General features: G+C 37.3%; 1 protein-coding gene across 1 annotated transcript; it reads left to right on the forward strand.

Annotated features, from left to right (window-relative positions):
• Positions 1–3,878: 3,878 nt before the first annotated feature.
• LOC107035951 lies at positions 3,879–24,965 on the forward strand. Its single transcript, XM_015253618.1, has 4 exons — positions 3,879–3,939; positions 21,304–21,566; positions 22,042–22,153; positions 24,667–24,965. Exons 1-4 carry the CDS (start codon positions 3,879–3,881, stop codon positions 24,963–24,965), a joined length of 735 nt encoding a protein of 244 aa, XP_015109104.1.
• The last annotated feature ends 1,804 nt before the right edge of the window (positions 24,966–26,769 follow it).

The following is a 26,769-nucleotide window of genomic DNA, read 5'->3' on the forward strand; positions in this document are numbered from 1 at the left end:
TGACCCTGTTCAGTTTCAGTAGGTACCCATAAAATTTCATGTGTGGCTTCTGTGTTTCTTGGGTTGCTGATTCCGGAAAAGTCGATTATTTTTCCAAAAAATTCACAGTTGAATTTGAATAATTGGAGTTTAGAAAAAATCTCTTATCAACAAATATTGAGAATTACTTGAAACATAACTACGCTAATCATCGGTTTTTCTTTTTCTTTGATGATAATGCCGTTGTTATGGCGAAGAACTTCTTATAATGTCCCTTACATCTCAAGTCTCTGGATCTCAGCGAAAAAAGGCAGTAGGCTAGGGCAACTTCCTTCATCTCTTGGGTTTTCATTTGTTTCCTATATATCTTTTTATTATCTTTTTCATTTCCTATTTTACTTTAAGCTTTTTGTTTGTTTAAGCTTGCCCCACTTTAGGACACGGATATGGAGGCGATCCGGTGTTATTTCTATATATCTGAGTAGTCCTACAGTCCAAATGTGAATGTAAATGTGATTACTCAAGTATAGGAATGACTGAATAATGTACACCGGTAATAATAATAATAATAATAATAATAACCGACGGCGGTAGCTGTGTGGTTAGAGTGTGGGATTGGCATGCGGGAGACCTGGGTTCGATTCCCGGCTGGGGGGGCCAAAATTTGTGACACTCTAAATCTCAAGGTTTCATTGTCGAGCGGGAGTCTCGCAAGAAACGACTATACCTGGGCAGGTTTTTCCCTCAAATGAGGTTTTCCCTTGTCCTTCGGCGAATGCGGTACAGGGGGTTGGGGGGTGGGAAGGGAACAAATCATAAAGACCCGAAAGGATATACGAGAAGAAAAAATTAAGAAATTAATAATAATAATACTAATCTTAATAATAATAGTGTTAAAACAATGTAAAACTCAATGTAGCCCATATGGTGCGGTATTGATACTCTAGCTTTAAGGGGTTTGGGGAACAAAAAATGTAAAAACCCGAGGGTATACACCAGACAAATAAATTAGTCGAAAAAAAATTACTTGAAACATAATTTTTGTTATTGGTACATTTTCTGTATCTCCTTCGACTTCTAAGATATGGCTGAAAGGACCCTCACGTGTAACCACACGGCACGAGGAGGCTACAACGCAATGTATTGCGGGGCATGACAATTTATGCTATCCCCTACTTATGAATTCATAACAAACAGGAAATATTCATATTTAGATTGCGGACTTTTCGTGACAAAATTTTTTTTTTCGATCTCTCATAGTTTACATGTTAGGGTAATTAACAAGTAAATCGTTAATGATAATTAGAACTGCGATTTTTTTTCGCAGAAATAACTGAGATTTTAGGAACTGCAATCCAGAAAACAGGAAATCTACGCATAAAATCTCATGGACAATGGATACTACAGCTAGAAAACAGATCTGCAAAAATCTGACAGTGCTTTGTTAAATGCTGGTAAAAAAATGATGGTGCATAGTCCGAAGTTTGGCTCTGACGAAATGCCTCCAATGTTCGAACAACAACATAAAGAACCTCGAAATCCTTACTAATTGGCTTTGTGAATTCAAACCGTGTTACTCATCTCTCCAACCAGTGATTGGAGGAGAAAATATCAGACAATAATTTTTGTTCATCTATTTTTATTTTTGTTCATTAACTTTCAAAGATTTTTATTAACATCAATGATACAACAAGGCAGCGGAGTGTACATTGTTAACTTACAGCTATTTTACATGGTTTCAGCCCTCGGGCTTTTACTCATATGCACCTTTAAGGGATGGGTTGGGTGAAAACATGAAGTTTGAGCTGGGAATAGCTATGGTATAGGGAAAATCAGGTGAAAAATCCTAATTCAATTTTTGTTCATCATTTCCTTACATTCAAAAAAAGTTTCTCGCTAATTTCCCCGGTACGTTATATTACTAGAGAATGATCACATTCTTTTCAATTCATTATCCTCCGCCTGCAGAGTTATGAGCTCCATGATAAGGTCAATTCAGATTCTCAATTCAATTTTTATGACTTGTTTTATCGTTGGTGCTTGATTCTGGAGACTTCTATTTTTAGAGTCTAATCTGAACCTGTCCATCTGTGCAGTTTGAGAATAAACACATACCGTGGTGACACCAGTTTTCCAATGGGACCCAAATAGCCGAATTTGGAGCACCCCTGCGGTATTATTTCGAACAAATAAATATTCAAAAGCAACGAAGTCCATTTTCATTGTTTTGCTCTCGAAGTGCAGCTATTTCTGCACGAATATCACAGAGTGCGATAAATTCCTAAAATTACATTTATCGGGAGTGCTCGATCGACTGATCTGTTTATCGAGCCTTATATAGTGCACAGGGGGCCTATTCTCGAAATGTTTCTGTGCAAGGAAGTGGCTTCGTAGACGAATTGCGTATAGAAATCATATAGGCGTTCCGTCAACGGAGTCGATTCGCGCACGGAAATATTTCGAGAATAGGCCCCCAGGCATTTGGATTCCGTCACACTTCATAAGGATCTCGAGACAAAATGTTAGCAACCAATTGATTTTAATCAGTTTCTATGAGCTGAGGGATAATTTATGAATCGATATAGATTGAAACAAAACGAAAAATAAATAAAAATCTATAAGAAATAGAGCATTCGAGATTTGGGTTCATAGAATACGAGGTGCGAGGACTTGGCGAATGTATTCTTTCTAACCTTACAACCGATTTCATACCTGTCCAGAATAAACGTGAGTTGAAAATTCAACAGGGTGTTACTAAATGAGCTCATACAATCAAAAAAGAAAAGGATTTAGAAGAAAAACTCAGAAAAAAAAGAACTGACTCAAGCTAAAAAGAAGAGTACCAACGTTGTGAGAAAAAGCCTCTTCGCCACTACGTTGCTCCAAATGTTTCCCCTTCGGCCCCTTTCCTCTTCCAGAAAGGGGCGAGGGGGAAACAGTTGAAAAGAGAACTCATTCACTAGTCTTCAATCAGGCTTTTACTATTGAAATAACAATAAAATTGCTCTGGATACGTTTTTCATAAACAATTTTCTAAATTTTCTTCGCCCGAACCCCTTTAATTCGCATTATTCGAAAACTGCGCCCACGTTATTCGACAACTGGGGTGGGTCGGTTTTGGACATTTTTTTTTTATCGTCAACTTTGGACATTCGAAATCTGGGTTCGGGGCACTGTTTTATTTTCGCGAATATTCATCCAAGTCCTAACTTTTTCAATCACAATTTAGCAACCACAGCGAGGAAAATAAAAAAAATTGAAAGGAAAATGCAGTCAAAATTACTGAGCGGTGTATCGTGAAAATTCATTGAAAATGCGGTGAGATGCGTCTTGTATTTTTTTACTGACAACTTACAAATTTTACAACTTGACTTCGAAAAACTACGTTACAAAGGGGAAAATTTATTTTACCCATCACATTTTTCCTTCATTTCAAATGAAAATTCCTGAGGCTGTTAAAAAAAGGCCAGTACGAATGAAAAATAAAAAATAGAAACAAAATTCCTCAACTCGAATGCACTCCACTAAATCCCAAGACAAAGAAAAACCTGACACCTATGTCTCTGCCTCCAAAAGTCGGACCAATATCTCCAATCCCACCTACCCCCTCCAAGAAGAAGCCACACTCCACCGCCTTTAAGAACCCCCTTCCGAAATAAAAACTAAAAATTATATAATTCACCAACGAAAAAATGGCCGGGATTAAAGGAGCGATCTCAGATACATTGCCGAGAGTGAAAGCGCGAGCACCGGGCTACGAGCGAGGTTGTTTGATGTTTGTATGTTGTGTATGTGAATTGTGTTGTGCCTAAGTAACTGCACCGGATTGAAAGACCCGGTGGACCGATTGGGTGTAGGACAAAATAATATCAGTGAGTGTGAGTGTGCAACGTTAAAACATGCTCCGAGAATTTGTCATTGTGTCATTCTGTGTAATTGGTGCATTCTCTGCTGAATTTGGCAAGTACTATTTTCTATTGTGATTTTAATTTGTCTTTTTTTACCAACTTTTCTCTATTTCATGTACCTATTCATTACGTTTGGGGTAAACCATAAAATTGTTGGGTTCGAAGAAAAATACTAAGAAATTCGTAGTTTCCCTGTTGCTGCGTGATTCCACGCTTGATTGCTTCGTGGAAGTAAAGAATTGTTGACTATTGCATGGGCTAGTAAAACCAAAAAGTAATAGAAATAATGGGGGATAGCATTGGAGATGATTGTTCATTAAAATGAATTGGTGATTCATGAAATCTCGAGATTTCTGGGTGAAAGTGAAATGACGTTTGCGTAATTGGGATTGGAAATTGCCTTCGATGTTTCGCATGCATATTTTTATATAATTTTGGGGTAACGGTTATCGAGAGAAGTGTGCATTTTAAATTGGATATATTCAAGTGGGACAGATCCTGTAAATGGGCTTTCGATAAATTATATTCTTAGACTTTTATTTTTTTTGGGTCAAAAATAACAAATTCTACTTGACAGAGAAAGATTTCAGTGGAATGTACATAGAACACAGCTGTAGTTGATAGATTCAATAAATACTAAGCGTCATTCGTGAAGCCATCAAAATACTTTTGAGCCATTTCATGAAAAATGGTACTTTCCTCCATGCATACATTTTAGATTACTCTTCGTCAGAAGCATAGGGGAGGATGGGGTAAAATGGACACTTTGGACCTTTTTTAAAATATTCATAACTCAGAAACAGATTTATCAATTGAGATCAATGTACGCTCATCGCAAAGAGGAATCATTGTTCTTTCTATTGAAAAATAAAATTATTCCATTTCATGAACAATTCAACACGTCACGAACATTTCAAAAAAGGTCAAAAGTGTTCATTTTACCCCACCCTCTCCTATAAAAGTTAAAAAAGTAGTCCTGAATTTTTTTTAGATTTTTCAAGGTAGCATAGAACAAGGCCATATTCGATTTTAGAGCTTCTTTTTCAATATTATTTTTTCAAATTATCACAGATCACTACGAAAAATCTGCAAAAATTCAAGCATACGTAAAAAAGGCTCAGCTTTCAGAAAGAAAATATTTTAAAAAATTTGACCCCTCTACGAGCGCTAAAATGACAATTTTCTGAAAAAATCGTGTACCATTTACACAGGCTAATGTTTCAATTGTTTAGTGGTCTTTTACTTTAATATTCATACATTTTTCCATGTTCTACGAAATTTTCAGACTGGGATAATTATTACAGCCAACGAGAGAAACGGAAACGTAAAAATTGGTTCTCAAATTGGGAAAAAGTAATGCATCGCTTCATTTTTGTTTTTTTTTAAATTATTTTGTTTACTTTGATTTTCTGAATAACATTGAAAAAAATAATATTGAAAAAGAAGGTCACAAAACGAATATGGCCTACAGGTTTTATGATAGCTTCGAAAAATCTAAAAAAAATTCTTTTACCAGTATATGAGGTATTCCACGCCAAATGAGCCAACCGTTGACTCTCACCCTCTTGGAAATTGATGGCGATTTTTTCTACGATTGGGGGGGGGGGGGGGGGGTGAAAAACTATCTCTCAAATTTTTTCAGATTTTTTCGGCAGCCCAGTTTGGAGATGATTTTTTTCTTGTTTTTTCAATTTTTTTCAATAATTCGAGTTCTAATGATCCGATTTTGATTTATTAAGCGTTAAAATTTTTCATTTCTTACTGCCTATAAGAATATTTTTAGTAACAAATTTCTTTTATCTTTAGATGCTCACAGTAACGAATTTTCGAAAAAAAAGTTGAAAAAGTTGAATTTTGCAAATTATGTCCCTTGATTTGTTTCATTTTTTTTAGTAATTCTTATAAGAGTATTTACAAGTAATTTAAGCCGTTATACAAGTTGGGGATCCTCTTGGATCTATTTTATTTTCAATTTTTTCTTTTCGAAATTCCGCAAATTTGGTCAAAACACTCTAAAACGACTTTGATTATGTATCGAAAAAATATATAATGTATAGCTATACAGTCAAATTCACTTCATACTGTCTCTTATGAAAGTCAATCAACGCCATTTTCGGGTGTTTTGACCAAATTTGCGAAATTTCGAAAAGAAAAAATTGAAAATAAAATAGATCCACGATGACCCTCAACTTGTATGTAGGCTCAAAATACTTGTTTTGATTATAAGAATTACTGAAAAAAATTAAACAAATCAAAAGTGACATAATTTGCAAAATTCAACTTTCTCAACTTTTTTTCCTCGAAAATTTGTTATTATAAGGATTTGAAGATCGCAAAACAATTTTTACTAGGAATATTCTTGTAGGCAGTAAAAAATGAAAAATTTTGACGCTTAATAAATCAAAATCGGATGGATAGAACTCGAGTTATTGAAAAAAAAACGGAAAAAAGAGAAAAAAAAACATCTCCAAACTGGGCTGCCGAAAAAATCTGAAAAAATTTGAGCCATAGTTTTTCAACCCCCCCCCCCCCAATCACAGAAAAAATTCCCATCAATATCCAAGAGAGAGTCAACGGTTCTCATTTGGTGTGGAATACCTCATATACTTCTAACGAAGTTTCAGAGCAATCTAAAGGGATGCACAGGGTAATACTACGGTTTTCCATGGAATGGCTCTTTTGTACCAGGGAAGCTATTATTGGAATAATGATATTATAAATTATGCGAAAATCCTCTCTGATAGGAGATGTGGAATGGGCCAAGATTGACCGAGGATGCTCCGATGTTGGCCAGCACTGGGTCATCCTTCGCCTACCCTGCGCCTTTCCTTATCTCCTACCAAGGTTACCGGAAGGTATCAGGACTACAGCAATAAAAAGTCATTCTGAATATATTATTAATTCAAAAAATTCACGATCAACCATTATCTTTTCAATTTTTTTTCAAATCTTCATTAAAACATTTTATTCAATTGGTTCAATTATGGGAACTCCGATTAATCAAAGCAGAAGATCTCGTATAGTGAAGAAATTTCATTTTTTATACATAAATAGTAGAGCCTAAGCAGACTACAGATAGACGGTTAAGAAAAATTTCGGGTTCGTTAAGAGATCAAAAATAGATAAATGACCTAAATAAGTCAACAATGGGTTCTATACCTAATGAAATATGGAAAGTATTAAGAAAAAATAATTTACAGTGGAAACAATGAAGGAATAAATTATAGAATGACGAAAAAGTGGGATGCAGTATAAAAACACCCAATAGATAGACGACTTGATGAGCATGACAATTCGCATCTCATTTATAGAATACAGTTCAGTCTCTGTACAAGATACTTTCGTACAAGATACTAGGCCTGAATCCGTGGCAAGTGATATCCTCACTTTCTGATCAGATACTCGACAAAGGGGCTAGAATTGAGTGGGAATGGAGTTCAGATATTGGAGAAATTACTGGAAATACATCCATCTGTTATCTAGGACTTAATTGCACATCAATTGAATTTCAAAACGAATGGGCACTCGTTACAGTTAAGTAAAAAAAATTAACGCATCGGTCATAAAACTTGGGAAAATATCAATTTTTTTAATGCGGAATTCCACCATGTGTTTTACGTCCATTTTTTGGATGGCTAGATAGACGAAACAAAACAATATTCCACCCAATTTTTATGAAAACCGAAATTCCAATGAAAATCTCAATTTTGCCTCGCAGGCCGCTATTAACAAACTGATTTATTTCGAATTTCTAAATTGTTATTTTGAATCGTACTCAAATGATCATAAAAATGGAAATCGTGGAAGATACTAGATCTTGTACGAATAATATCAAATCAAAATATTTTCCCCTCTCAGCGCAAGTAAAGTGGGGGACACGTAATTCTCGGAATTTTATTCCCCTACAGTCCCTGTGGTATCTTGTACGAAGGTGGGACGGTATTCGAAAAAAGTCGAAACCGTCCATCTTTTGGTCGGTGTTCATCTTGTGGCAGGAGATATTGTTTTCCTGTCAATTCAAGTATGACAACTATGGTGTCGATACTCTTCTTCTTCTTTTTTTTATGGCTCTACCTGCTTTGGCTATTTGGCCGTTATCCCACTAGGGGACGTTGCAAAAACAAGGGGGAGGGTATGTCGGTAAGGTAGAAATGGAAAGGAACATAGGTAGATAATTTGACTGAGGTTTAAAGGGGGAAAAGCGAGAGCTAAATTCGAAGACCGTTTTTTTTTATAAAATTGTATAGAATGTAGACAATTTTTGCATCAGGGGAGGAGATTAATTCGTTTATATTGTATTTTTTTAATTTAAGTTTTTTGAGAGCTTTGATGAGAGTGACTCGTTCCTTTTGGTATAATGGACAGAGCCAAAAAATGTGGGTGAGAGTTTGGGATTTGTTACATTTACAAAGAGGGGAATTGATTATTTTTTTCCTGGCAAGGCTTTCGTTGAGATTGAAGTGGTTAGATCTCATTCTAGAGATTGTGGTGATTTGGGGACGGTCGATTTTTAGGTCTTGATACCATGGACGGTGCCAACCTCTGTAGAAATGTTTGAAGTAATGATTACCTTTGTTATTGCCTCGTTTTCTGAGGATACGAGATGTGGCTAATTTCATTTGATTGTTTATGATTTTTTTGAAATCTGAAAAAGGAAGGGAGGCATCTTGGAGGGCTCCAGAGGAGATCGCCTCTTTAGCTCGTGTGTCAACTTCTTCGTTACTGTGGATGTTTTTGTGGGAAGGGATCCAAGCGAAAATAACCTCAATACCTTGAACCTTGAGGTCATGCCACTTGTCTAAGATTTCGTAAGTTAAATAGGATTTGGTATTTTTAGGAGAGAAATGTGAAAGGGAAAGTAGTACACTTAGTGAATCAGAGAGGATTAGAAATTTGGGGTGGTTGAGATGTGAGATAGAGCGGAGGGCAGTGAGAATTGCCAAACCCTCAGCTGTGAAAATGGATGCGAATGAGGAGATTTTATGAAGAACTTCGAAGTCAAGGGAGGGAATGAAGACAGCGTAGCCCACATAATCCCCCACATTTGTCTTCGAACCATCGGTGTATATTTGAATATGATCCTGTAGATTTTGTTCAGTTATGAGTTCTTGGAGTTTCACTTCAGGGCAATCCGCTCATTTACCTGCTATGCCCATTTCAATATTTATAGTAGGTTTGTGGTTTATGAGTTCAAATGAGTAGTTATAAGGGATAGGCAGAGGATTCGAGTTGATTTTGGTTTTGTGAATTTGTAATTTTATGAAGGAGCGATATATTGGGAAGTCTGATTTAATATTGTGGATATTACTGGTTTTTCTTTGGAGAATATATTGAAGGGTGTACAGTTTATCAAGGAGAATGTGTTCTGAAAGGGAAAAAGTCCTGATTATAAATCTATCAGACAGTTGAGATATGCGTATTTTTAGGAGAGGTTCACAGGTTTCTGCCAGCATTACATTTATTGGGGTTGAGTTGCGAAAATCCAATGCAAGACGGAGGGCTTTATATTGGAGTTTTTCAATTTTGTTAAAGTCAGAGGTGTTGCTAGATCGAAGAATATGACTACCGTATTCAATAGAGCTCCTCATAAGGCCTCGATAAAAGGAAATGAGAACTCTTGGGTCAGCTCCAAACCAGGTAGAGCGAAGAGATTTAATCATTGAAATGATTCTATTATTTTTTACGAATAAGTTATGCAGATGGTTCTTGAAAGTTAGTTTATAATCGAGTTCGACACCCAAAAATCTAGCTAATCTTTCGGCGGTAACGGAGTAAATAGTTAGTTAGTAATGGAGATGTGGAAGTCTTCTGGTTTGAATATTTTTGTGGAAAAAATTATTAAGCGGCATTTTTCGGGGGATATCTCTAGGTTTTTAGATTGTACGTGGTTGGAGACTCGTGAGACGGCTTCTTCAATTTTGTTTAATGAGGTGGGGAGGTTGGAACTACGATGAAAGATTGCTAAATCATCAGCAAATGCGACAATTTCAGCGCCAAGGTCGTCTAAATTCGGTAGATTGGAGGTAGATATTAAAAAGAATGGGGCTAAGGACAGAGCCTTGTCCCGTTCCTTTATTCATTGGGAAAGGACCCTCAATATTTCCTTGTATTACGAAATAAGATTGTCTATATGCTAGGAGAAAGTAAATGAAGTTAGCAATTTTTTGAGGAATTCCTAATCTGGCTAGGTCTTCATAAAGGGAGTTGGGGTCAACATTATCAAAAGCCCCTTTGATCTCTAGGAAGATTGTGGGGGTAAATTGTCATTTTGCGAAACCTGTGAAGATTTCGGTTGTGAGAATAGCTAGGTTGTCAGCACAAGCTTTTAGTTTACGGAAACCATATTGATAGGTAGGAAGGAGATTTTGAGTTTCCAACCACCACGTGAGTCTATTTGAAACTATTTTCTCGCAGTTTAAGAAAACATGAAGCAAGAGCAATAGGTCTGAATTTGTTTGGGATATTTTTTGGAAGGAGAAAAACAAGGAATTGGCGCCACGAATCAGGAAATTGTCCTTTAGAAAGCAATTCGTTGAAAACATTAAGAATTGATTCTTTGTAAGCTACAGGGAGTTTGTTTATTAATGAATAGTCTATTCTATCTAAACCTGGGGAAGATGTTTTTTTTACAGGATAGAAGAGCGTGATCGAATTCGTTTTGGGAGAATTCTTTTTCAAGAAATTCATTGGGTTGAAATAGGAGTAGGGGAGCAGGGGGTGGGGAGTAGTCTTGTGGGAGATCAGGACAGAAATCACTAATGAAATCTCTCATTCTCGTGGCAGTTGCGATATCTTGGGGGGAGGTTAAATTTGGGTTATAGGAGTTTTTATTTTTGAAACTTTTAATTCTTTGCCAGACCTTAGCTAGTGGAGTAGATCTGTCCAAGGACGAACAGAAAAGTCTCCATCCTTTTAGTTTTTCACTTCTAAGGATTAGTTTGGTCGCGGCAACTTGTTTTTTCAGGGCAACATAGTTTGGATATCCTGGGAATTTTCTGAAGGTGGATGTGGCTTTCCTTCGAAGTGCTACAGCTCTGGAGCATTTTTCATTCCACCAGGGAGCTGGTGGTGTCATCTTTTTATTTGAGTTTTTAGGAGAGGATTGGGAGGGGCGAGGATTCGAGGGAGGTGATGAACCTTGAACTGTGTCCATAATAGTGGAGATAATTTTTTCATATTTTTGAGGGGCGTCCATGTCATCGGGGAAGTCTTTAATTTTTTCCGATTTCGAGAGGAGGTATTCGTCGAAAGCCATCCAATCAATTTTTGACGTTTTGATTTTATGAGAGAAGAAGGAGCATCTTTCCGGAGGTGAATTGAGGGTAATGCTAATAGGATTGTGATCGCTGCCCATGCGATCCGGAAGTACTTTCCACTCAGATTGCATGGCAATATTGGAAGATGTTAAGGTGAGGTCAACTACAGAAGGGAGCTCGCCAGGACGACTGAGTCTCGTGACAGAGCCGTCATTGAGAAGATGTAGGTGAGAGTTAGCAAGAGCTTCGAGAATCTCAAAACCCACGGGACCATTTCTGCCACAGCCCCGCATGGTCGAGTGTGAATTAAAGTCTCCACCGATCATGGTGGCATACACGCCTGGTGAGTGGGAGAATAAGTTAGTCCATTCTTCAGCGGATACAAAAACATTTGGTTTCTTATATAAGGAGTAAATAGCTATATCTCCCTTTGGTGATGGTACAGTCACTCCATATACATACATAGTCACTCCCAGGAGACACAGATTTTGGGAAATATGATCTAAGTTGGGGATGATATTGTATGAAATGTTATCTCTAAGGGCGATGACAACGCCCCCTCCCTGCTGATTCTCCACATCGTTCCTGAAGATAGTGAAGTTGGGGATTTGATAATCAGGTTGATAAGGTTTAAGCCAAGACTCTGAGATAAGAAGGACATCATAATCGTTGATGATGTTGCGTAGGTCACCTGTTGTTGGCCTTAAGCTCTTTGGAGGAGGCCCACTCAGGGGATCCATTATATATTGGATTGGGGAGATTGAGGGACGGGAGGTTGAGAGGTGGTTTGGGAGGGTACGGTGAGTACCTTGGGGGCTCCTAAGGATTTATATCCTAAGGATTTAAGAATAGCGGTGAGATTGTTTATTATGAGGTTGATAACATTGGTTAGATTCAGTATAATGTTATTGATGTTGTTTAGGTTAAAGCTAGGGAGTTGCTGAGGGACAGGATGTTGGGGGATTTGAGTCTTTGGTTGAGACGAGGAAGCCATTGAGGGTAAATCAGAAGAACTCTGTTTATTCATGAGATTATTGAGATTAGTGTAGGAAGCACCATTGGGAGAGACAAGGAGGTCCTTGTGCGGAATGTTATGGGGGATTGGAGGACGTCTGGCGATGGGTTGAGAGGAGTTGAGTTGTTGTCTATTATTGGATTGATTGAAGCTAAAGTTAGGGTAGAAAGGATTTTGGGAGGTAGGTGAATCAACAGGAGCTGTTGAGAGTTTAAGGGATTTTCGTGAGCGACGTTTTGTAGCATTGGAAAAGGGCTTATTAAGGGGAGAAGAGGAGGGAAGTGGGGCCTGAATGTTTTCGGGAGACATTTGCTCAGAAGTCGGTAGGTTTGACAGAAGTCCAAGGGGCGGATAATTGGTGGAATTCATGTCTGGAGGGGAAGGAGTAAATGAGCTCAGTTGGGTAAGGATGTTACCATCCATGATATCTCTTGCTTCTGCATAGGAGACTCCATTGGCTGCAGCATATTTGTGGATTGTTCGTTGTCTGGAGAGTTCTGGACAACTGTTGTGAGTGGAAATGTGCTTACCTTGGCAGTTTATACATTATGGATCTTTCTCTGGGCATGGCGTTTGATCTCCATGATCTTCTTGCCCGCAGTGAGAGCATGTTTTCTTGTTGTTACAGAATTTGTGGGTATGCCCAAATCGAAGACAATTGGTGCAGCGTTTGACTGGTGAGGTGTAAGGATGCACTGGGAAATGGAGATTATAAAGAGTGACGTCGGTAGGGAGGATTTGTCCTTCGAATTTGAGGAGGATACTAAGAGATGGAGAGGATACCCCAGTTTTGTCTGGATTGCGAATGAATCGTTGGCAGCGTGAGACCTCAAGAATATTGACACCAGAGTGAATATATTTTTTGATCTTCTCATCGGTGAAGCAAGGGGAACATTTTTGATAATTCCTTGGCGAATAATTGAGAATTGAGAGATGTAGGCAATTATTTTGTAGAGTTTCAGTGAAGGGTGGTCCATTATCGTATGGGCTTGTTCACGAGTGGAGAAAGTGATACGAATAGATTGACCAATTTTCTTGGCAGTGGTTTGACTCGATAAGATATTCGCTTCTTCGAAGATTTTTGTGATGACTCTAGCTAATTTGACATCGGTGAGGTGTACAGCGTCAGGCTGATTGTAATCAGCCTGGAACATCACATCAAACCCTTTGTTAGTAGCATGGAGGAGAAATCTGTTTTTTAATACTTCGGGGTGGATGTGAGGCAGAGGACGTCTCTTGGGGGAAGGATTTTTCGAGATATTGTTGGGTGTTTGTGTTTGTGGTGTAATTGGGGTAGTTGATGGGGAATGAGTCGTATTTTCAGATTGGGTGTGAGCAGAAGACACATGAAACTGTTTAGAGGACCTCCTCAAGGTTAGCTCCTCAGAAGAGTTATCATCAAGTCTCAGAATTTTTGCGCTTTTTAAGAAGTTCATTGGCATCGATTTCCATGGAGGATTGTTTTTGGGATAGGGGGTGTACTAGATTGGATGGAGAACTTGATGTAGGATAGGTTATGGTTTCATCTCGAGAAGCCATCAATTGAGCTTTTAGAATATCAACTGTCATAAAGGGGTCAATTGGAATGTTTTTTTCAATGCAATCTCGTCTATATTCATCCATAAGAGCTGTCTCGATTAGCTCTTGCTGGTTAGGTGAGCGAGGATAGCTCAAGGAAAGAGAATCAAGGAATGGATCATTGAGTACATCGAGGAGACCAGATTTGGATGGTGAGGTAGTTGGATCGAGCATGATCTCATCTTCGTGATCAGAATAGGTATGTTGGGGATTCATTGTGAAATTATTAAATGAAGATAAAGGAGGATAGAAGGAGAGTAATGTGAGGGATGGTAGGAGAGCATGAGTTTGAGTGAAAATGGAGGAAGAGGGAAGGCAAGATGGCGACCCACGCTAGTGGGTACGCCAGCAAAGGAAGGGTTTAATGCCTTGTTTTGCACGAAAATTTTAGATGCAACCAAGATACAGTTTTTAGCATTAAATTATTAGATAAAGCATGTGCAGTAAAGAAGAGAAAATTAAACACAAGAGAAAACGAAACAGAATAGATCACTATATAACAGATAAAGCACAGGGCAAGAAAAGACGTCTAGGCACTATGGTAGCTGTAAAGCGACTCCCGGTGTCATACTCGAATCCAGTTGATCTCTAAGGCGCAATCGCCAAATTATTGATTTATCCCACAACGTGAGAGAACGAGCAAGAAGTTTCGTTAGTAAGGCACTCTTCTCCCGGCAGCGAAACTGTATACTTGGTCTATTATATATATTTTTTATTCAATTATTTATTACAATTTGAAAAACGTTTCTGAGTCGAGTGAATTGTCGACTGAGAAATAAAAATCGAGTAAATGATTCTAATTCAGTTTTATATTTCTTCTTATGTTGTCGTCAGTTCCGAATTCATTGATAATAAGTCATGGAAAAGGAACGTTGTTTTGTGATTCTTTCATCTCCATGAGAATTGGAAATTGAACAGGGAGCATAAAAGAAAAGAGATGTATATGCTGGAAATACGCTCCATTGCTGTTTACAATTCGGACAAAGGTAGAAAACTCTATTTCGGAAGAAGAAATTACTCGATGTTAGTATTATAAAAAAAATGGTGAAAAATGTGGCATTTACGGGGCTTTGCTAGTATAACGACGACATTCCCGTTTTCGAATTGATGATTTTTGCACTTCGAAAATTTGTTAACTCATTTTATAAATTCTTTGTTATTCAAAGCATATAATTTGATACTTTGACCCAATTAGTTTTGAATTAATAGGCAATTATTCCAGAATTTTATCCTCTTGAATGATTTTAGTTTTGGAATTAAAGATTCTCAAACTAAGAACCCAATAGTTCCTGATTTTAATATATTGAGAACCAAGTGCGGAATAGTATATTTCTAACCACGGTAGGTAATATAAAATTTATATTACCTACACGGAGAAAAGTGAATGGTAGGGGTTACTTTTATATGGTAGAGGTTACCATAAATTATGGTAAAAGGGTTTCTAAGTCAATCTCAATAGTAATTTTTACTATGTTCAACAGTAAAGCGTACTATGTTGTATAGTAATCAATACCATTCGAACATGGTAGGCATTACTATACAATATAGCAACGACAACCATTATTATAGGAGAGATTACCATGTGGATGGTAGTCAGTATTATTTATACATTGTAATCTCTCCTTTTCTCGATATCGTAGAAAATACTAAAAATAGCCATCAAGGCACAATTAAAATTGAATTATCGGTTACTCATCAACAAGTCTTTATCACCACCTTTTCTCTCTGGTCCAGCTCTTAACAAGAGATTAGAATTAAATCCAAATTATCGTTATTTTCTACCAGTTCTCCTGTCCAATCGATCTGGAGATATTACAATAGTAAGCTCTCTCAATTATTTGGGACATGATATCAGGGAAAACGTAATATTGATGATGCCGACCGAGGCTGGTCCTCAATTACATTTGATCAATATCGTAATCCTAGAGCCAAATAATCAAGTTATTCTTGTTACTCAACAATTACAAGAATACTCCTTTGAAAGACATTTCCAATCCTATGAAATTGATATAAATGATAAGAGGTGGTCGACATTGACATTTCGACAAATGAAATTTTGTATCCTATCGTATATAGCTACCTCCGGGAATGGAAAGCAATACTTTCTGAAACGTTGGGTCTAAATTCTCACGCAAAGTTGTTGAGTTTAATTACTCACAGTTGAATTTTTTAATAATTTTTATAGCACCGTAATGCCAAAAATTCTCCCAATGATTAGGTAAAATTTGGGGCAAAAAATCCCACTATTCTGTAGATATGTATATTCTGATATTAAAATACTCATGTAAATATGTTATTGTTAAATATGATCCTTTCGATATTCGATATGATTAATCTAGGTATATTGATGATTATTGATAGGAAAGAATCCCACATTATAAGAAAATACTCTGTAATTATTGAAACAGCGTCGAAACCAAATACGTTAAATATAAATATATATCCCACTTGAAATTTCTATCTCATTATACTCATCATTATCATGATATAGTTTAGTAATCATTATCTTTTATATTCGTGACATTTTTTACTTTTTCACGTTTTACCATATAATATAGAACATGTTACCATAGTGCATGGTAATCTCTCCTATAAACTATGGTAAACTTTACCAAACGACTATGGGTCCCTTTACCATAATTAATAGTACACTCTGCCCTGTAATATGGTAGAGGGTACTATTCAATATAGTAATTTCTCCTATGTTCATAGGCTTCATTCCCATCGAGAGACTTACCATGGCCCATAGTATGTAATACCATACCCCATAGGAATCATTACCATAGCATAGTAATGCTTCCTAAATTTTAGAAATATATACAAGTCGTAAAATTGACATGGGACTCTTTCCCATGGCTCTTCTCTCCGTGTACCGTGGTCAGAACCGTATTTTTCACCTCTGCACCTCGCGAAAGGCAAATCTGATTCGAGGGGCTATTCACAAGCGAATTAGGTGATACCGCGATTACAAAATGTAATCGATTACGCAGGATTACGGGTCTGATTACACTGATCACCATTGCCTATGTGATAACCGTGATTGCCAAGAGTACAGAATGTGATTACATGATTACAAATGGTTTCGTCGATTACATTCTGTGATTACCAAACATCTGTAACCATTGAAATCACAAAAAATGGGCTCTTATTAAACATAAATTGGTGGAATAATTAATTATTAGAAACTGCAAAGAAATGAGGAAGGAGGGGCGGGGATTGGAACAGAGGAATGCAGTCTCATCACTCCATCTAAAAATTTGGGCATTTATAAGTGCTATCAGCAAAATAAATTTACTGAATATCTACCATTGATGGAGAATGAAACTTACTAGCAGATAATTCAGAGATAATTCAGTCGTTGGTTCTCCAGAATAAGAAGATATTTTAACGCTGTTGAATGAATTTTCTACGGACAAATGTTCTGTGCAAAACGTATTGGCTATGCAAGGGACTGAACCATAAACATCTGGGATTCCAAGAAAAATTGATCCCGGGATCTCTAAGACTTACTGTTGGTAGAAATGACGCGCTCGAAAATTCAACAACAAAATTCACGGTCTCACTAGGAGCAACTACGAAAGATTACAGTGATTACAAATGATTACCACTTGATTATCAAAACTTGATTACAAATATGATAATCATGTGATTACAACGATTACATTGATTTCACTGGGATTACAATTGATTACATCAGCGGGTGACACCGCGATTACGCCTGTGAGTAGCCCCGCGATCTGACTTTGCGCCCGTCGGGGAGAACGAATATATTTCTGACCTGGGGGCGTAAAGTAAAGGCGTCGTGCCCACGTACGGCACAGAGGGCGCTTCGCGGACGCGAAATCTGTGTTTGCGCCATATGCCAAGACGAAAAATACGGTTCTAACGACGGGAGGTAAAATAAAGGATCCTTAGGGTGACTGCCCAAGGAGTAGTATCCACATGGAGGCGCATTCGTATAACCAATTAAATCACAAGATTTTTCCGTCCATTTTATTTGCTCGACTCTGGTTAGTGTACGCGGATGCGTCTCCCTGTGGATTCTGTTCCATAAGCAGTCTCACCCCTGATCCACGTATTTATCCTCCTCGCCTTCGGCTCGGGTGGTAATTTCCCACGTGGGCACGACTATTTTATTTTACTTCCCTAGGTTAGAAATACACTATTTCTCACTTGACATTAGTAGTGCCGCAAGACACTTTATGAGACAAAACTTTGGAGAGATGATTTCGGTCTCAATGAATATGGAAATCTTTGTTCTCATGTCAGTCTCGAAATACGCAGTATCGACTCCTCTCCTGATGACTCCAAGTCTCTATCTCATCTCGGTGTCAAGTTTTTCATGTTTTTTAATGTAAAATCTCGGTTTTTGTCTCAGTTTGTCTCATCTCAGTTTTCTATAGGGTGACAAATGGGAATAGGTGAAAATTAAACTATCATAGTTTTGTTGATTGATGTAGGAAAGGAAGAACCATCATGTTTGTAGACACAATAGACTTGGCAAATTTATTTGCAATTAGTTAGAGTTGCATTTCATTTTTTTTTAAATAAAAATTCACACGATGAAAGAATTGATCAAACACATTCGAGGGCATATGACTAATGGTAAATACTCTCGAAGTGTCCTCCATCAAAATTTGCGCAATAGTCAAGGCGTTTCTGAAAACTATGGAAGACTTTGTGACAATCTGGTTGTCACAGGTTCTATTTTTATTTTAAATTAAAATAATCAATTAATTAAATCGTGAGTCTCGGGGGGAGCTCAAGCTCCCTTCCTTTCGATAGAAACCGAGGGAGCCATTGGGAAAATTCCAACGAATTGGAATTATTATTAATTATTTGGGAATTATGGTCGAGGAGAGGAATCGTCGAGGAGAGGATTTAGAGGAGAAGAAGAGGACGGCCCTGAGAAAAATCTCTTGGGGCCAACTGGAACCCGTTGATCACCTAGGGATGGACCTGATTCGCTGACCGAGAAGAGGAGCCAACCTGGAGCGGGGAAGCTCCGACTTCCGACAAGGACAGAAAATGCCGGAGTCAAGGAAAATCCTGGATGAACCTGGGGAATCATCCCCAGGATAAGGAAGCATCGTGGGAGAAAATCCACTACGATAATAAATTCGGAGAACTTTTTATATTGACAATTTGAGTCAAAACTAAATTAAATATTGTAACGATTATCCAGTCCAGGTGGCATTTAGTTGAGGATTTGATTTGATTAGTTTGAAGTTATTAGAGAGGGGGTAGGCTCTCTGATTGAGAATGATTTTTGGCGAACTGGCCGCGTGGTGTCAGTTCTCCGCGAGACATCGTAGAGTATATAGAGTAGCAGTTTTGAGTAGTAGAGCAATCCGCATAGCAGATATTTTGAGTTGAGTAGAGTAGAGTTGAGTTTTGAGTTGTTTTGGAGATCTCGACGGTCGGGAGCAGCTGGAGCGGATTCTGGGGTCCTGGACTGGATGAGTCGACATAAGTTGTAGCCTTGAGCATTGTTAAACTTTCAAGATCGAGGCTCCAGCTTCTGAAGTTATTCTCTGTTGAGAATAACTTCTCAGTTATATTAATTTCGTTGAGTAGATTTTGGGAGACCAGTGAGTCTCAATAAATTATTCTGTTTGTGGTAGAGACGAAATTCATTTAAATAATTTCTCCTTCGCACTGGTTGGGATCAGCGGTCCATCCAGATTTATTTTCATGGTGTAGAAATTCTTATATTTCTTTTCAAAATTATTAGCTCCAATTTTTGTGATTATTTAGAATATATTGGATTTTCAAAGGTATAAAATGTGTCGTGTTGTGTTTGATTTTCAAGAATCCGAATCCCGATTAAGGGAGTATCGTCCTCCCTCCCCCTTGTAATAAAGAGTCCGGGTTGGAGATTTGTTGAGTCTTTTTGAGTAATTTTTAGTGTTGAGAGGAAAATTGGGTTTGGCATTTGTCTATTTAGTCAAAGTGTAGAAATAATTAAAATAGACTGGTGCCTTTTGGGTAATATTTCACGTTGGGTTGTTTTAAAAAGACTTGAGATAATTTGTGGCGATAATTAGAGAAAATTAAAGTCATTTTGGTGTTTTTGAATTTTAAGATTCGTCACAACTTCTTTAATTTTAGCTTGAGAAATATTAGAAACAACCTTCTGGATAGCGCTTATCAGAGCCTCTTTTGTCTGAGGATTGTCCGCGTAACAGAAGTCTTTGAGATAACTCTACAAGAAGAAATCGCACGGGTTGAAATCCGGTGAGTATGGTGGCCATTTCCATCCCAGCTCGGGCGAAGCGAGGATACCGATGACGCGATCACCGTATACTTTGTGCAATGCAGCAAACACATCATTAGTTCGATGTGTTGCACCTTCCCCAAAATCAATAATTTTGTTTATTCACGTAACCATTAAGGTAGAAAAGAGCTTCATCCAAGAAAATAATTCGATTAGCTTCGATTTCAGCATTTTCAAACATTTGCGTCAAAACTTTGCTGAATTCAAGTCGTTTCCCTATAGCAGCTTGCGTAAGCAATTAGTGGCAAGTAATTGTATAAGGATGAAGTTTGAGGAAATGTTTAATTATCAAACGTAGGGTCTCTTGGCTCAATTCTAACTTCGCAGCCGCCTTGCGTATTGAATCAGTTGGATGATTTTTGAAATGTTTTTCCACTACTTCCGTCGTTATTGTATAAGATGGACCTGGAAGATCATGGCAACGATCCTGTAGGGTACCATATTTGACAAAATTATCAATTACCCTACAAAAAAGAACACATTAACTCAAAAAATTTATTGGGGACTAAACTCAAAAAAAAATCGTACAGAACTAAAAAATTCCTACCGTTTGAACTTAATATGAAAGCCTCTATACGCATTTTTGTAATTTTTTCCTCGGGAATAATAGCACTCAATGAGATACACTTTTTCTTCGACAGTAAGTTTATTCATTTTGGAGGATATGAAGTAGACCCCGGAATGTCCCAACAGAATTTGCCAGGTTCCAAGTTTCAACCGATAACAGCCCGATCCCTAGTGACAAAGTGGAGAAGGAAATATAGGGGAAAAGTTTTCACCTATTCCCATTTGTCACTCTGTACATATAAAAAACACAAAAAATTGGAAACTGAGATGAGATAAATCAACTTGGAGTCATCACGAGAGGAGTTGATACTGCGTATTTCGAGAATGAAACGAGAGTAAAGATTTCCATGTTTGAGACCGAGATAATCTCTCCAAAGTTTAGTCTCGTGATATCTCGTGGCATCACTACTCGTCATAGGGAAGTTCTTTGTACTGAATTTTAGGGTTCTTCTTCTTGAAATTAAGGAAGAGGGTTCATTTTAGGATTCTTTTTCTTCAAATTAAGTAATAGCCCATAGGCTGCGACAGGTTCCGTATACGCTTTTAGGTCCATTGAATTTTATCATTGAACTGCATGTTTTTGGAGTTCCTGAACACGAATATTTTACTCCAAATCCGTAACTGGTTTCCTTTTTTTCTGTGCATTTTTATTTGCAACGATAACAAATGTTATGCGCAACTAAAATTAATGGTTTAATAAAATTTGGGAACGTCTTGATGCAGAGGATGCCTTTAGGAGCTGTTATCCCGATGTCAGTGGATTCGATGCATGTATCAGGGAGGGCTTAAATGCAGTCAGGCCCTATTTCAAAACTGGTTTATCCAAGTACAACATAGCACCATTTGATCCATTTTTTGCCAAGGAGACGACGGTCAAGAGGGGACTACCAAATTTTGGATTCAGCTTGACGCTGAGGAATATTACCGAGAGCGGCTGGACGGCTAGCAAAGTTACGAAATTCGTCAGCGATTTGCCTAATTACAAAGTAATTTTCTTTAACCCATGCACCACTTTTGAAAGTAATGAATATTATTCTTGCTGAATGGGAAAATGCGCCAAATTTCTTTGTCAAATTGTCCATAGATGGGATCGGAAGTTGAACTATATACGATCATTCCGCAAGAGACGCACGAGAGACATATTCAATAAAAATTACGTATCTTTTCCATAATTCCGGAGCGCAATGTGGTTCTAGAAAATTTTACGGAACTGTCACGGAATGTTTCTAGAGCGTTCCGTAATTTTTACCTGAATTTCCTGTGAACAATTACGATACGGTCACTGAAATTTTCTGAGTCGATTCCGTAATCGGTGAGCGAACTATGAGTTCCGTAATTTTTACTGAACATTTCTCTCCGTGCAGAAATATTTGGAAAATTGATTCAGCAAAAATGATTTTTCTTTTCGTGCAAATGTGAATTCTTTTATTGGATTTCATTAAATGTCGATGTTTCTTTAAGGTTGTTTACACTCAAAGTTTCCCAGCAAAGTTCTTGAATGGTGATTATGAATTCAGAGGGAATATTTTGGGCCCCAGGATGATCAACAACGGGAAATTCACATTAGATTTGTGTAAGTTTTTTTTTGTGCTAGGTAATTAATCACACATCTCATTAACGAGTGTTTTTGGAAGAAACTGTTGAGTTTTTTTGGATGAGGAAACTTTCCATAAAGATTCGTTTTTACATTTTTTATAATTGGACTTAGTATCCGCTGTTATACCCCGAGACCTTGAAAAATATTGGATATTTCTCGACAGTTCTGTTGCACAGTAACATCCAGAGAATCGGCGAATTTTCAGTGAATAAAACTTTACACTTCTCTATTTATTCAAACAATATTTTTCTTGGAAGTTAGTAAACTCGTAGACATACAGAGTGTCCCAAAACTCGTTATAAATATCGTGAGGGTAACTCGCGGGTGTTATTCAGATGCGAAAAGTCTATTAGAAATTTTGTCCTCGGCGTTGTGTTTAGCGATATATAAGCCAATACCAACCAAAAGTTAGTCCCTATGGATTTCTGGAAAAAAATCGAAATGACTTAATTTATTGCATTTATTGAAAAATTCAATAACTCATAAGTTATTGAGTTTTTCTATCCTCATATGTTGTTGATGAAGGCAATAATAACTGTTTGAATCAAATAAGAAATTATTTGTTAGTTAATTCTTTGAATCAAATAAGGAATGATTTCACGAAATAACCATTTTTTAGAGTTATGCATCGCAGAAACCATGTACTATAAAATTTTACAAAACAATCACCGTATTCGGAATTTATCAATCTACCATCGATTTGTTTGTTTAAAAACATGGTAAGAACCGTTTCTCATAAGATGGAAAAAGCGAGTTCGGGGGACTCATAGCTTGTGTTTGGTCTATGCCTCTCGTGCTAGAGCCCGCATTTAATTATTTATTATCTGCTAAACTGCATAGTACAGCTAGTTAGATTTGTTTTAATTGCTGGAGATTATTATAGACTTTAACTATGAAAAGCATGGGAACAATCGTAAGAAAACCCTGTTTTCTAGGGTATATACCTTAAGGAGTTATTCTTCAACAAAGTAGAGATCCACTGCAAGTCACCCGCTTTTTGAAAATTCATATCACCGCTGTCATTTGATGGAGGAACGGAAATGACGGCGATCGATTGGGAATTTAATAGGCAATGATCGGAAAAACATTGTTTCCCTAGCAATATGGCCGGGTGAGGAAACCTGCAGTGAACTTTACCGCGGCGTAAGAGACATTGGCTCCTACCCACAATGTGACCCTAAAAATTAGAGTAAATGTAAAAAATTCATATCTCTTTTATATCATCCATTCCGTTCTCATTTTATATCGAGGGGTGAAATTGATTGGAATCTATCGGACATTCAATACCATGATCCCTTTGCCTTAAATGGAAGAGGGGACATGATTTCTTTATCGAGGAATTGCGTTTAATTTTGTCTTTTTTTCTTCAATAACTCATAAACAAAGTGTCGAAGATCAAAATTTCATGAGAACTTTCGTTTTCAAATGACCCTCCCCCCTCCCACTCCGAGTCGCTGTTACGATATGTACAATGAATTTTGGGACACTCTGTGTAGTACACTGAAAATATTTTGATTAGGTAAGATGAATAACTCATTCATGCTGAATAAATCCTCTATTAGGATCGAATAAACGATTTATTTGATCCTAATAGGGGGTTATTACGTATTAACAAATAAGTTCTTGTTGTCATTTAAACACTGATTCCATTTTTAAATAATATATATTATTCTTGATTCGCGTATATAATATACTTGATTCAAATATATTTTAGACTCGAATGGGGGATGGGTGTTTCAATTCGAGAATTATTATTTCATATCAGCCCAGGTTGTACCAAGCGCTTTCAAGTGTTATATAAGGGTCAGGTACTAAGTGTGAGAATATAAGGGTCAAAAAGTGGCCAGGTCAAAAATAAAGATCGGTATATTGGGGTCAAACAAAAGAGGGTCAGAATGTAAAAGGAAAAAAGTAGGTATCAGGCAATCAGGGTCTATAAATATAAGGACTAAGAAGCGTGACCAAGTATAATATATGGCTTATATTTAGACCCTCATTGCCTGACACCCATTTTTTTTACTTTTATGTTCTGACCTTCATTTTTTAACCTCCACTTTTTAACCCTTATATCCTGACACTTAGTGCCTGACCCTTATACAATATTACACTTGAGAGTGCTTGCTACAACCCGGCCCGATAAAAAAGAATCATCTTCGAATTGAAATACCCATCAAGTATTTTATGCTCGAATCAAGAATAATATATTTGAATCAAGTATATTTTATTCTTTATTCAGGTTCATGCATATACGTGATTCTGGCACAAAATATATTCAATTCAGGTATTTTTTTTCGTCGTGGAGTTGGCCATCATTCCGTAAAGACCACTTCTATGACAATTACTTTGGCAGGAAATCCCAAAAAACCTTTTAGCTAAAAAAAAATACAAAAAAAAATTCCTTGGCATTTTATTTTAGAATTACTCACAGCTGAGATAATTACACAGGAACGGATAATTATTAATGCCATTTCTTTTGTTCCTGTTGGCAGATGACCTCGTGCAGACCACCACAGTCACCAAACAACCGGGCTCGAAGTTAACTGTACGTGTGGAGGTTCAGACGATTCGTGATCTGAAACTTCACATCACGAACCTGGTTCAAGGTCGTTCATTTATCGAAAACATCGTAGATAGGGTAATCAACGGTGTTTGGCAACCAGGTTTTGTGATGTCGCGTGGTATCATCAACGACTTGGTGTCCAACGCATTCACCGAGATTTTCGGAAGAGCATTTTCCGATTTTCCATTTGATAAAATTGTCAGAAAGAAATCTGTGAAGACTTCCTAAACAATTCAATAGTGAAGTGGTAAAAGGAGATAATTATAGAATAGACTCATGCATTATTGATTGGCAGTGAATATTCGCGAAGGAAAGAGGTACATTGAGATGTGAAAAAAATATTCTTAAGTAACTCTTGTTTGAACCAAATCAATCGCGGGCTGAAAATTACCAAGAGTGAAATTGTTTCATTTGAACAGAAAACAAGTTATAAAGAGGAATAATCGTTCTGCTTTGAACAATGAAATATTTAACTCAAGAGGCGGTATATTTAATAGCAACGGTGCCTTTTCGAGATGAAAATATCTCTCGTACACCGAAGTTCATCAATAAATATTTTCTTCCCAACTTACAGCTATTATACCGTCGTTATTCTTCTATTAGGTGTACAAATAAGTTTTAGGACACTTCGATTCCGTGTCATGAAAGTAATTCAAAGTTACCGTTTACATATGATATGGTGGGGTTTGTTATGTAGTATCAAAACATAAGGAAGTCATAAACATAACCTTAAATTCTGTGAATAAAACATGCAGACCGATAAGCTATTTATTAGATACTGCATTCGCTATGAATTCCATCAAGGAAAAACTGTTAGGAAAGCATGTCAATCGATTTGTTCTGTTCTTGCGGACAACATTGTATCTAAAAGTACATGTGAGTATTGGTATAAGCGATTTAAAGAAGGTGTGTTCGATGTTAGCGACCGTGAATGTACCGGGGCCCCTGTAAGGGTGGATGACCAGGAACTGCAAGCGTTGCTGGATGAAAACTCTTGCCAGACGGAAAAACAACTCGCAAAACAGCTTGGAGTAACTCAACAGATAGTTTTCTATCGCTTAAATGCAATGGGAAAGATTCGAAAAGGAACAAAGTGGGTGCCACACTTTTTGACTCAAGAGTATAAAAATAGCCGACTTGCCATATATCTGAATCTTTACAATAAACAACATAGAAAGACTTTTTTGTGGAAAATCGTGACCGGCGATGAAAAGTGGATTTATTTTGATAGTCCAAAACGTAAATATCATTGGGTTAACGTCGACGAGCCGACGACATCGACACCGAAGCGCAATATTCACTGTTAGAAGATCATGCTGTGTATATGGTGGGATATAAAAGGCGTACTGCATTATAAACTTGTGAAGTCTGGCGAGACAGTTACTGCCGATCGCTACCGTCAACAATTAATAAGATTGAACCAAGAAATTGAACAAAAACGTCCATTTACTGGCAAACGAAAATGTCCAGTAAAATTGCTCCATGACAACGCCAGGCCTCATGTGGGTAAACCGGTCAAAGATACGTTAATGGCTCTTGGATGGGAAGTTGTGGCACACCCGGCGTATTCACCAGACAGCTCCAACTGATTTTCACTTGTTTCGGAAGATGCCAAACGAATTGACTGATGTGCGATTCCAAACATTTGAAGATGTGCAAAAATGGGTCGATAATTTCCTCGCCTTGCAAGATGAAACTTTCTTGGCGGAAGGCATCCGTGAATTACCTAATAGATGGCTGAATGTCATTCAAAATGATGGAGATTATTCAGATGAATAAATCTAGTTTACTTATTTTCGAAAATGAATTTTAAATTTTTTGCAGTGTCCTAAAACTTATTTGTACACCTCATACTTTAGAAGCAATTTCCCATTTTTCTTAATTAGCCGAAACAAAAAACTGAAACTCTTGTTTCGCAAGAAACATTTTTCGGTAGAAACATAAATACGTATGGTGGTATAAAATAACGAATAGGTAATGTTAAAAATAAGATTTTTGAGACATAAGTTTTTCATCTGAAGACACTCTTTAA

This window comes from Diachasma alloeum, unplaced genomic scaffold, assembly GCF_001412515.2.
Source record: "Diachasma alloeum isolate Michigan unplaced genomic scaffold, Dall2.0 Dall_scaffold_00203, whole genome shotgun sequence".
In the NCBI taxonomy this organism is placed as follows: Eukaryota; Metazoa; Arthropoda; class Insecta; order Hymenoptera; family Braconidae; genus Diachasma; species Diachasma alloeum.

Excerpts from the sequence above, each read along its gene's own strand:
- LOC107035951 (XM_015253618.1), top strand. The coding sequence starts at position 3,879 with ATGCTCCGAGAATTTGTCATTGTGTCATTCTGTGTAATTGGTGCATTC. Across the intron at positions 3,940-21,303 it reads TGCATTCTCTGCTGAATTTG|AGGATGCCTTTAGGAGCTGT; the intron begins GCAAGTACTATT and ends GTCTTGATGCAG. Across the intron at positions 21,567-22,041 it reads GCGATTTGCCTAATTACAAA|GTTGTTTACACTCAAAGTTT; the intron begins GTAATTTTCTTT and ends TGTTTCTTTAAG.